The 13289-nt window shown below is 32.9% G+C and overlaps 1 protein-coding gene and 1 pseudogene across 1 annotated transcript; both read right to left on the reverse strand.

The window, feature by feature from the left end:
• Positions 1-48: 48 nt before the first annotated feature.
• Positions 49-6911, reverse strand: LOC139899581 (transcription elongation factor TFIIS-like; annotated as a pseudogene).
• On the reverse strand, positions 1420-2163 carry LOC139899665 (uncharacterized mitochondrial protein AtMg00810-like). The gene has a single exon (XM_071882514.1). The coding sequence runs from the start codon at positions 2161-2163 to the stop codon at positions 1420-1422; it is 744 nt and encodes a 247-aa protein (XP_071738615.1).
• Positions 6912-13289: the final 6378 nt, after the last annotated feature.

A 13289-nucleotide genomic window follows, 5' to 3' on the forward strand; every position in this document is an offset into this window, starting at 1 on the left:
ACACAGTAAATTACTACTACTACAAGGGAACAAGAATAGAGTACTAGTTTATGGAGGTATGAGTTCATATGTAACTGTACAAATATTGGTAACCTATCACAATGGCCTTAACTGACATAAAGGCACAGGCGAACAATTACGAAACACATCTATAGCTATAACAAACCAAAAAATGCTTATATAAACTCAAATGAAATAAAACAGTTCAATAGTTGAGATTTCACCACTTAAACTAACACAAGCAGAAAAGAGATTAGATCAGAGCCGTTCATCTCTCCAGATGTCAGTTCATTAACAGAACTTCCAATGGTTATCGCAGTTCACACACGTTACAAACGTAGTCATAGGTGGTTCATCAGCACTTCGAGTCTGCAGCTGATAATAAGTGCATTTTCTTTTCCCGCAACGTCCACACTTAAACTCATCGGTGGTAGCCTTAGGTGGCAAACCGCGTTCGCAATCAAACAAAGCTTTCTCCTTTATTTTCCCATTTTCCATCTGTCTTTCAGTACTCGCCATTTCTTCAGGGGTCAACTCCAATATCCTATCTGGCTTTACATGCCCAAGCAACACTTTCCTTCTAAAATCCGGGTTTTTCGGATCTTTTATATTGAACATTATTGATGATCTGTATTTAAACTTCTGTGCACCATTAGATCTTCCCCATTTCTCAAACATTGCTGACTCAACCGAAACAGCAACTCTGTACGGATCAGACGCGTTCAGTTCATCCCTCAATTTATCTTCAATTTCCATAACGCCTCTGAAAGAAGTTCACGAATTTTGTCTCGGGATCCTTACAATAAACAAGAGATGTCAGCTTTGGTGGACCCACACTATTTGTTTTTTTTTTCTCAACTTTTACAGCTACGGCTCTTTTATCGGAAGAAGAAGATGACGTGGCACTTTGACCAGGTTTTTCAACCTTGATTGAGTTTACTCTCAATACTTTTTTGTCTGATGTCTCAGATTTTATATCCAAACTCCCATTTTTCTTGTTCTTTAATGTTTCTTCAACTATTATGTTTTTCCACATTTCGACCAGCTCAGCAGCTAGGGACTGAATCTTCTTTCTTGGGTGCTTTGTTAGTTGCCGAAGAAGACGCTTGCCCACCTAAAAATGATTCCAGTTTTATAAAGTTTCAAACTATAACATTAACTCCATTTACATTCCATGAAAACCTGTAACAACAATCCTCTAACTATAACTATTGTATAACCTATTGATAGTCTACATGTTAAGGCTAATAAGGTGCAAGCCAAGTACCGATAAACAGAAAATAATTCCCAAAACTGTGTATATCATTTCATACTCAGAAATCAATACAGCATCCAAAGATCCACACAATTTGTACTAATAACTATTTCCCTAATCAACCCAAGTATATAAAAAAAAAGTAGTCAATTTCCAATTTCAGTTCAACTTATATCAACACTTTGCTTTTTCGTGCGCCATGATATTGGTGCTCCACCGAGACTAATAAAATACCCCGTGCAAGAACGCTTTGTAGATGGACAACTGAGCCAACTCGCATCGCAATAAGCAACGAGCTCTAAACCTCTGTGAGATGGTAAAAACAAACCCCGACCGGGGGTACCTTTGAGATAACGCAAAACACGAAATGCGTCGTCCATATGAGATTTACGTGGGTTACTCAAGAATTGACTGAGCTGGTTAACAAAATAAGCGATATCTGGTCTGGTAACCGTGAGGTATAAAAGTATTCCAATCAAACGTCTATATTGAGATGCATCCATTTCGTCACTTTCGTCATCCTTTTTGAGCCGCAAATTTTGTTCCATAGGAAAAGCGCTCGGACGTTCACCTTGTACGCCACAATCTTCTAATATATCTAATGTGTACTTGCGTTGACTAATAACAAAACCTTTGTCAGAACGAGCCACCTCGATGCCTAGGAAATATTTCAATGGTCCGAGGTCTTTAATACTAAAATTGGTATGTAGATAAGTCTTTACTTGAGTAATCTGCGTACCATCATTTCCAATTAACAAAATATCATCGACATAGATTAAAGCAATTATGTGTACACCACTTTTCCTATACAAGCATGGAAGGATTAGCATGTGACTGAGTAAAACCAATGCAGAGTAGAGATTGAGTAAATTTTTGATACCAATTTCGAGAAGCTTGTCGTAATCCATAAATTGACTTTATGGAGTTTGCAAACACTATGTTGATTCCCTTTGTTGAATCCTTGGGGAATTTTCATGTAGACTTCTTCATCCAAGTCTCCTTGTAAAAAAACATTATTAACATCCATTTGATGTACAATCCATTGCTTTTTCGATGCAACGGCTAAAGCACATCAGGGATACAAATGGTCAAAGCTTGGTGCAGCTCCACCTCTGGATGAGAAGCAATACAAAGAATAGTTGTTATAAAAATAAAAATAATAATAACAGAAAAAAACATTGTCCAACTAGTTTCAATCTTAAGACATACATGCATGCTAAGTTGCGAAAAAAAAAAAAAAAAAAAAACACCCATAGAAACAAAATTAACTGGTAGGACTAAAAGTTCGATAAAAAAACAAAACACCCACATAAACAAAATTAACTGGTAGGACTAAAAGTTCGACAAGGGGTTACAAAATAAAACAATTGGGCAGCTAACTGTATTAAAGTTGACAACCAGGTCCATTAATGGACCAAAAACCAATCAGTCGTCCTTTGCTTTTTCATCCATTACATCTTTTAATCGACGGACATAGATTTGCGGGCCATGCTTGACCAACTCATTAGCTGTAACAAACAAGTGCATCAATAAACAAGGCTTCCAGGATTGTACGAACAAGCATCTCGTTAGTTTGTCCAAATATTGCGTCCAAGTTAGGATCCACTGCTTCCGGATGGTGACGATAATTTCTCAAAATCCTAATCAAACCTGAAACCTCATCTTTCTTATAATTACATGTTGGGAGCAGGTGGTGTAGTGCGGGATTCTTTTGTAAATATGCAATCATGCCAGCCAATATATCCACGCAAAAGTCTATTGAAAAATCGGGCTTGCCGTTAACATCTTCGTGGGGTAATGGGAAACGATTTACTTTCCCATACCTGGTGTAGTGCGAGATTCTTTTGTAAATATGCAATCATGCCAGCCAATATATAAAAGTCTATTGAAAAATCGGGCTTGCCGTTAACATCTTCATAGGGGTAATGGGAAACAATTTACCATACCATTTACTGTCGTTCATGGCAAATAAAGTGTCACTAAGTTCTTGTATAAACCTTAAACGCAATATGTTTAGAAACCTCCGACATTGGAGGTCTGCATAGTATAAAACCAAATTCAATTCATGTTCCACAAAGAATTTTTATACACACGCACACTATATATATGTTTTCATGTTCCAAAATTCATTTCATACCTTAATTTGGGTTCAGTAACTCCCTAACTAACCCACGATGTTCTTCCATTACGTCAGGTATCGACTTCACAGCGGATTCAATATCATGTATTAAGAGAAGATTTTCTTTACAGTCATCTTCATATGCGTAGCTACCACCTGATAAGCCAAACATGATCGACCTCCCCAAACGGTATTGTTGCATAGCTATTAAAAGAAAGAAAGATTATTGTAAACAACCTATATTAATTAATACGAGTAATTAATAATGTAAATGTATGTATTAATAAGGAATCGATAGAATAAATATCTTTTTAACTTGATAAGTATGCAACTAAAATGTAGCACATAATATATTTTAACTGTATAGCTCTACATAAGTGGTAGCTCACTCACCTACTTTTTACAAGTGTAGATAGCAAGTGTACTTACTCTCCTTTATAAATTTGGTACATGAATCTAAGCAGAAGTTGATATTTTAAAGGTAATATACTACTTACCTTTTGAAGTACGGTCGGTGATTTGGCAACTATTTAGCCCCATAAGTTTAACGTTGTAACTCCGATCAATCAGTATGTCCGGCAAATTCAATTTAGAATGTGATAGCCCTTTCATGTTGATACTTTGCATTCGTCTTACCATGCCCTTATAATTACATAATAAATAAAATATATTTAAGAAAAATTATTTAGTTTCCATATAATGTTATGCTAATTAATACTCCGTATAAATTATGTAGCTATGTACCTCAGGATGAATGCCCATACATCCCAAGAGAGTAAACTCCAAAATGGCAGACACATGTGGTTAGTTAAAGTTTCCATATAATCGGTATCCGCGTCGAATGCCATCAAGTAGGCGGTTTTCTCTTTCAAATACGACCTAACAATAAAGTTAGCAAAATTCCTTCCTCCCCTTAACTCTTGAAGCCTCGTGTATATGACGGAAAAGTCTTTTTGCCTTTTCATTAACTCGACGCCCACAGGGAAGTTGTCAAGGAATCCTTTTAGGATCTTTCTCTCAAATCGTTCACTCGGGTCACATACAATGACCCTCTGTTCCGCCAGAATTTGTTGATGGAGTTGAAGATCCGCCATCCTTTGTTGATTACCGAAACACGTAATCTTGAATCGATCCTTTGCAACACTCATAAAATCAGTCATATCGATTGTCTGATACATTTTGCATTCAGTCCTTATGTCGTCAGCCCCTTTTTTTATTGATAAAATATCTTTGGTACCCCGTATGACAAATAGCAAACGACTCCGAGTTCCCCTTTATTTCAAAGGACCTTTTTGTAAACGAGAACTTTTCATCCTTCGAAAGACCTTTTATGTTGGATATTTGATGATCCAACGGTTCCCCGTATGTTATTTGCGCATCATGAACCTCTAGGAACTTTTTAAGCTCCTTATGCTATGCCATCAAGTAGCCCCTTTTTTATTGATAAAATACGACATATGTCATGCTCGTATTAATACATCAACCAATCAGAATCAGATCTGTAATATCAAAGGACAAAAATACCCTTGGTTTCTACCCAACTATTTCTACTCATTTCTTTCTACCTGATGTTTGTTCCAGAAGCCCTTTCTCAATTCCTCTCCTCACCCACCACCCATCACTGACTCCTTTTGATCGACGGATTTGAAGCGTTTGCTTTGACAGATTTTACATTGGATTGTTTACCTTCTTCTTTCTAATGTGTGGTCGCACCTATATGACGGAATTTGAATTCGATGGGTTACCTTCTTTTCCCTGATGTGGAGTGAAACGATTGTGCTTAGAGGGATTATCAAACGGTTGTTTTCGATATCCTTTTTTGGTGGACGAGCAACCGATTGTTTATCCTGTTTTTTCCGGCTGATGTCATTAACAGTTGCTATGTTTCCCCCATGTTTTAAAATCGACTTAATATTGGGGTTAAAGTTAGGGTTTTGATGTCACTGTTGTGACAGCTATGGCCGGTCGTCGATGTCGATCCCAGTATCCTTGCTGTAGCAGCTATCCACGATGTTCTAATCGTTTGATGGTATTATTTCGCTGATATCTTTCCTCCATTGCATATTTAATTGTTTGATTTATGTTTTCCCTTATTTATACAAGATTTGTTTTGTTAGGTTTTGGTTTAGTTGGTGGATTATAGTTGCAATGGTTGTGGGTAGCGACGTTGGTGGCCTGTAACTTTTACTTATACATTAGCTGTTGTTGCTTGGTTTGTGTTTGATACCTCATATTACAGCCGTTTGTTATTGTTCTATGGTATAAGTATACTATCGGACATAGTATGATATACTATTACACATAGTTTCCCTTACCTAAGGGAGTTACTCTTCCTATTGTCCTCACATGTCCTTTCTCATTTTATACAATGTTCGAATTTGTCAATTACTATTTTGAGTTCACTTCCAGTCGTTGAATATGCTGATCACCTTTGTTCGTCAATGATTGACGTTAAAATGATGTGTGCTTCATCAGCATTAACAACATTGTTGTTGAATTGGCATTTCTGTCAACGACTGTCTTTGATACTGGCAACATCGGTCCGTCATGATGTATATGAGAAAAAATGAAACGCATATTGGCGGGGCAACTTATAAGTTGCAGCCATGGCGGTTCATGAAATAATGGAACGTATTTTGGCGGGGTAACTTTTGGGTTGCAGCCATGGCAGTTCGTTTTGTCTTGCTTTATTTTATATACATATCATTGTGTCCGTCTTTACTGACATTGGTTGGTCGGCTTTGTTGCAAAATTTTGTTGCTAAGTGATTGAGGAAAAAATAGTGTCTGCTTTGCCGACATTAGCAACAATGTTGTTGTTGCCTACAGCTCCAAATAATGATTAATAAGGTTCGTAAAAAGAAGGTTAAAAAAGGGGCTGTTATGATGTATGTGTGGGAGTTGGGTCGAGCAATGAGAAAAAATGAAACCGTATCCTGGCGGGACAACTTGCAACTTGCAGCCATGGAGGTACATTTTTTCTTGAACGATTTTAGACACAAATCTGAGCCTTATATTGCTTTTTATTTTCTTATTAAAATTTACAACAACTTTAATTTTTTAAATGATATTCTGTTAAGTGGATTACAAAATATTGCATCTTATTTTTGAAAGCCAATTGTTTCACCTGTATCTGCCATTGGTAAGTAGCATATTTAATTTGTTTAATGGTTTGAATGGTAAATGTCTGTTATATTTTTCTATTAACATTTGTCGATATGCTGTTAAGTTACCGACGACAACTCTGATGTTTCGTGGCATCGATATGGTTACTGCCAGTAAGGTTATTACATACACTCTAAGGCTGGATTTGTTATGCATTCATCTTTGTTACAACATCGATGTCAGGTTTGTTCCGATTGAAAAAGATGGGTCTTTTCTTAAGGTTTGCTTATTTTCGTTTTAAAAATTGGTGAACTTCCCTAACCTATTAATTTTAATTTCTTTTTTTGACCACTGAAGAAAGCAACTATGAAGGTAATGCTAATTCGGTTAATGTTCCTGAACGACGATATGCTTCTACTAATTTTTTTTTTTTTTTTTTTTTTTTTATTTTTATTTTTTATTTTTTATAATAGAGTATTTGATTTGATATTTGATCCATATTAAGTATAAAAAGGAGTTTTAGGGATCAAATTTGTACAGTTTCAGTTTCGTTCTTTTCATAGATTATTTGATGCATATTAGGTACAGTAACAAATGTTTCACAACTTTTCTGCAGTTTCAGTTTCAGAAGTGGTCTTCAACAATCGTCTTCTAAATTTGGTATGCTTCTAAATATTGAGAGTTGAGACTTAGAGTTTGGTTGTTTTTTTTCATGTTTGTTTGTTTAATTTAAATTTTGGTTGTTTGTGGCTTATATTTCAGGTAGTAATTTCGTTGCCGAAAACATCAACTCTTCAATTATCAGATCACGTTAATAGAAGCTTCTGCAAAGTTGAAGGTTTTTGAAGGTGTTCATGTGGCAGTTGCAATTTGTTATGCAAATGATATCCAGTAGTCAGGTTATCAGTAACATATTCTTTTTATGTATTACTTCCAAATACCCTATTTGTATTTAATCTTCATTTTCTTTGTAAAAGTATTTATTAGTGTGTTGAATTATTCATCATAATATAATAAAGTTTCTTTTACAGCATTTGCATAGTATACAGATTCGGGATCAAGTGGCTGCATGTGGTGCACCAATGGGTGACTTAGCTGTGCAATTGTGGAGCTAGCCAGTATTGGATTAAACTGTTTTGGCAATTACAAGAAGTAGTTTGAAGGTGAAGATGCTCTAATGTAAGCACTTTTGGAGATGCTGTTTTTATTGGAAATTGTTTAAAATTACATTAGCCTATAGTTAAATTGTGTTCCAAATAGATTTTATTATATCCTTCTGGAGTGTGGTTTATGATTGTGTTTATTTCTTGAATAAAATTCAAGGCTAATATTCAGCTCAGAACATAATGACGTAAGAAATATGTAGCCAAACAACACCTATAACGTTGCCAACGAACGTTTACATAACGTCATAACGGCGCGGCACCGCGCGCCTCCCATCACTAGTTTTTTCTAATAAGATGCATACCTGTTATCTACCATCTTTCTTTACTTTACTTTCTTTCTTACAGTGTTTTTGAAAACCGTTGTTTTCACTTCTTCGAAAAGTCTTTGAGAGGCTTTCTGTTCTTCCTGGATTCAAGCAAAAACAATGGTTAATTCATGGCGCAACATACATATTTAGCAGACTATAATAACACACATCTTGGCTAACAACTCAAAATTTAATTGGATTATAACTCAATGACTTTATTTATATTTTGTTTAACTCGTATAATTTAAGTATGACAGATATGGAAATTAATTTCTAATGTCACCACGTGAAGACTTTTTTCCAACTTTTTAAAAAAAAATTATAATTCAAGTGGGATTATGCGACTAAAACAGTAACTTCTTGGGACATTTTGCATTCACTTATTCACATATATGATTATGATTATAATACCGAATAGGACAAATTTATAAACAAAGCATAAACGTATTGAAGTTTCAATTCATAAAACTTATTATAAAGAATTAATTAGATGATATCGAGTACCTGATGCGAATTGATCGGAACTCGGTAGGGCTAGGGTTTATGCGAATCTAGTATCATAATTTGAGGAAGGGTTTGTTTTTAGGGTTTTCACTTTACTTTTCTATCACTCCGATCGATTTAGAATCGGAACCGGCTTTTGTTAATCGGGTTAGGGTTACGCCTATAGATTTTAATCTTCCGGTTTTAGAGTCTGTGGATGAGCTTGAGGTTGAATCAAATGAGTTAGCGTCGAATTCTGTTTTTGGCTTCTCTAGACGTTAAAGGGGGCGAGAAGTCCACGCATTTGTTGGTTCTGGGCCAAGGTTATCAATTCCACCTTCTGTTGGGCCTAGCTATTGTGATTCTAATGGACCGAAGGAAGGGTTAGCCAAGGGCCCAAGTGACTTTAATTCCGTTGCGTCTAAATTCGACATATCCATTGGAAAGAAACCTATCGTACCGGATTCGTGGGGAAAATCCGATGGCGAGTCTATAGCGGATTTCATCGAGGTTATGGATAATATGGTAGGCGTCCAAAAGGAAAGCGTTTTTGATTCTAGAGAACCGCCTACCGAATCGGTGCAAGGTAAAAAGCCGAAAAAGGATAGAAAGAATAAATTGGTCCAGGGAGCGGAAATGAAGTTTTTTGGAGAATTTATTAAAGACGCTTGAGTGTTTCGTTTGAGTGTAAGTGGTTGTTCTCTAGGTCTATAGATGGATCTTAATCTTACGGTTGTCGTCTAGATTGAATTTTATCTTTTTTCTTTGAGTTCTTAATGTTTTTATATTTTTGTTAGGCCTTTTGTTACGTTAGTTAGTTTTGCGAGCTTAGTTTTTGGTTTTTATTTTTGTTTTAATCATGATGCATGTTTTTATTTTTTTCTTCGAGAGTTTTCCCGCGAAAATAATAACATTCATCATAAATTGTCTTTTTAAAATGTTCATATTTTCATATGATCTTGATGCCTGAAAATATTTTTTTTTTAAAAACGAAAAAAATTTACTTCCCTCACTTCCTCCCAAAAAAGTGCTTACCTCTTGATTAAATGTGTGTGTGTGTGTGTGTGTATATATATATATATATATATATATATATATATATATATATATATATATATATATATATATAGGGGCAGGATCAATGGGGAAGTAACCAATCGGGGGGAAGCGGGGGGAAGCAAAAATTTTTTTTTTTTTTTGTTTTTTTCGAAATTTTTTTTTTTCGGCATCAAGATCACACGAAAATATGAACATTTAGAAGAGACACTTCGTGATGAATGTTATTATTTAGGCAGGAAAACGATCGACGAAAATAACATTCAAGATAATATTCTTCGTGAAGAATATGAACGTTTTTTTTCTTCATGTTTTGTGAAGTAAAATTTAGCCCGGTTTAGAGTTTAGGGTTTAGGGTTTAGGGTTTAGGGTTTGGTGTTTTGGGTTTATTCCATAAACCCAAAACACCAAACCCTAAACCCTAAACCCTAAACCCTAAACCCTAAACTCTAAACCGTTCGTGTTAAAAACTCAATCTAAATCCTAAATCAAAACCCTAAATCTAAACCCTAAACCCTAAATTTCTAAACCCTAATATCTAAACCCTCTAAACCCTATAAACCCTAATATCTAAACCCTAATATCTAAACCCTAATATCTAAACCCCAATAGCTAAAACCTCAAAATACGCTCGAAAAACACGATAATTGTTATATATTACTTCTTCGAGCGTTTTTCCGCCAAAATAAAAACATTTATCACAAAGTGTGTCTACTAAATGTTCATATTTTCATCTCATCTATAATGTTCGTGAACAAAGTTTTTTCAAAAAACGAAAAAAAAAAAAAAAAAAGTTTTTGCTTCCCCCCGCTTCCCCCCGAATGGTTACTTCCCTCTTGATCCTACCACTATATATATATATATATATATATATATATATATATATATATATATATATATACACACATATACATGACATAAATGCCCGAATCGTCCTTGTGTTTATGATTTTTTGCTTAAATCGCCACTGTGTTAACAAAACTGCATAAATCATCATTAAATGCCAAATAACGTCCCAAATTAGTCCATGCCTTAACTTTTGCTAAACTCTCAATTAGTCAAAAATACACGATTGGTTCCTGAAGTTTCTTAAAAGATTGCAACAAAGATCATCTTCATCATCTTCAAGAAAAGTACTCAACTTTAGACCAGTTTTGTCTAGATTATATTATCTCACAAGGGCCAGTTTTTTAGACCACTTTTTTCCTGTAAAAAAAAAAGTGGAATCACAGAACAAATTGGTCAGTATTCATTCAGTATGTTTGAAAACAAAAAGATAATGTTAAAGTGGAATGTGAAATCTTCTTTATCAACTCTTCCCACTAGTTGGTGCGCGAACGTTTGCTTGTACAGTACATATATAGCAACATACCAAAAAAAATAATAATCCATAATGCTAGGTATTTTCCCTGATTTGTTCTTGGTACATATGATCTGTATTTTCTTTTTGTTGCCAAATTTTGCTCATTCATACTAACTGCTACAAATTGATGATGCCCTTGCATATTATTTACACCCATTATTCTTCACCTTCTCAAGCTTGTTCTTGATGACTTCATATCCGGAAGTAATAAAGTTGAGTACTTTTCTTTTATGCAGAGAACTTTTTCAGGAAAATATAAAGTTTTTTCTAAAACTTTAATGTGTTTTTTAAGCTTTCACAAGATGATGAAGAGAATCTTTGTTCATCTTTTAAGAAACTTCATGGACCAATCGTGTATTTTTGACTAATTGAGAGTTTAACAAAAGTTAAGGCATGGACTAATTTGGGACGTTATTTGGCATTTAAGGATATTTTTTGCAGTTTTGTTAACACAGGGACGATTTAGGCAAAAAACCATAAACACATGGACGATTTGGGTAATTTTGTCTCTATCTATCTATATATATATATATATATATATATATATATATATATATATATATATATATATATATATATATATATGACAGAGAGATCAAAGGATAAAGATTAATTTTGAGATAAGAGATAAGTGATTTTACTTATTTATATCTTTAGTTTTAGAGCTCCAATTTGGAAAAAAAAAAAAATTTAGAAATAACATTCATTATGTAGATTTAGAGGAAAAAAAAAAAAAAAAAAAGAAGAAGAAGTTTTTTCTATTATTATTTTGATAGCAACTTAACATAGATGTGATTTATGTTAACCGATTTTGAGATTGGCCCAATAATGATAATAAATTTTGCTAAAAAAACTGAGTATTTATTTTTAATAATAATTAATAATTAGTAATAACAAATGCATCTTCAAAATTTCTATTTAAAAAATTAATTATATTAATGACATCATCATGAGGACTTACAATTTTTCTTTTTGTTTTTGAATTATTTTTAAGTTTGAATATGCCCTATTTATGACATAATCATTATAGAATTTTAATATAAATATAGATAGATAGATAGGGTTGAAAGATGGATAATAATTTTAATCGTCTTGATTTTGTTCACTCTTATATCTAGAAGAACAGATCTATCTATACATTATATAAAAGAAGATTTTTTTCTGCTTATGTGGCATCATTCTTTACCCTTTATTTTAAAAATTGGTGAGGTGTCAATTTTCTAAAACAACTAAAATTTTGATTAGTTATATTTAGAGAAAAAAAAAATATCGCGTAATATCAACGAGTCAGAGCAATAATTTGTTCACAATTAGGTAATGATATATTCCACAACTAGTTATTTTTAGAAAGAAAAAAAAGGTACTCCATATCCATATCGAAAAAGGTACTCCATATCTATATCGTAATATAAACAAGACATGTTAGTTAATAATTTTTCACAAATACTTATTCAAATTTCAGTTAGGTAGGTTTGAAGAATTTTAATTTAAAAATTATTTGCCATATTATAATATTAAAAATTAATTGTATTATTTTAACACCCATTGCTAATATATATTACTCACGACATAAAAACATATCTACATTGCATTAGCAAATACTCCGTAATACATACAATACGGTATGATCAAATTGGAAATAACATAACTAGATTATGTAAATTTTTTTAGCTTAATTAACTATAAACATACTTTATAAATGAATGAAATATTAATATGAAAGGTTTTAAACTGGTTGTGTGACAACTTCAGATTAAATTTGATGATATGTCAATTTTTAATGTATTTAAAATTCAATTAAATTTATATTTCAATTTCAATCTATATTACTCTGTAGTATTTATTTTACATTTAGTAATCTATAGTTAATATTAAATCTCTATAATGAGGACGTCATAAATAAGACATACTCAAAACTAAAAATAAAAATAAAAAATTGTAAGCCCTCATGATGATGTCATTAATATAATTAGTTTTTTTAAATAGAAATATTCAAGAGATATTTGTTAACACTAATTATTATTAATCATTAATTATTATTAAAAATATGAATACTCAATTTTTAAGGAAACTTTATTATTATTATTATATATATTTTTATTATCATAATTATTATATTATTATCATATTATTAATATTCAACTACAGATTCTTTTTACGGGATTAATTATGTTACATATGTATGCAAAAATACATGTCTCAATATGTTTTTAAAAATGATAAATTTCTTAGTCGGAATTTATGGTTCCACAGGTCATTAACCTAAATGACTTTACCATTTACATTCACTTAATACCTAAAATATATCATTAAACTGTTTCGTTTAAACAAACCCGTGATTCCACGGATCATTTCACTAGTATAATATACTTGCCTAATACACAACAATTTTTATCTCTTACGGAGTATTTATCTTAATACTAGTTAAAGACCCG

This window comes from Rutidosis leptorrhynchoides, chromosome 3, assembly GCF_046630445.1.
Source record: "Rutidosis leptorrhynchoides isolate AG116_Rl617_1_P2 chromosome 3, CSIRO_AGI_Rlap_v1, whole genome shotgun sequence".
In the NCBI taxonomy this organism is placed as follows: domain Eukaryota; kingdom Viridiplantae; phylum Streptophyta; class Magnoliopsida; order Asterales; family Asteraceae; genus Rutidosis; species Rutidosis leptorrhynchoides.

Bases quoted from the DNA above. Each gene is read 5' to 3' on its own strand.
- LOC139899665 (XM_071882514.1), bottom strand. From the start codon at position 2,163: ATGGATTACGACAAGCTTCTCGAAATTGGTATCAAAAATTTACTCAAT.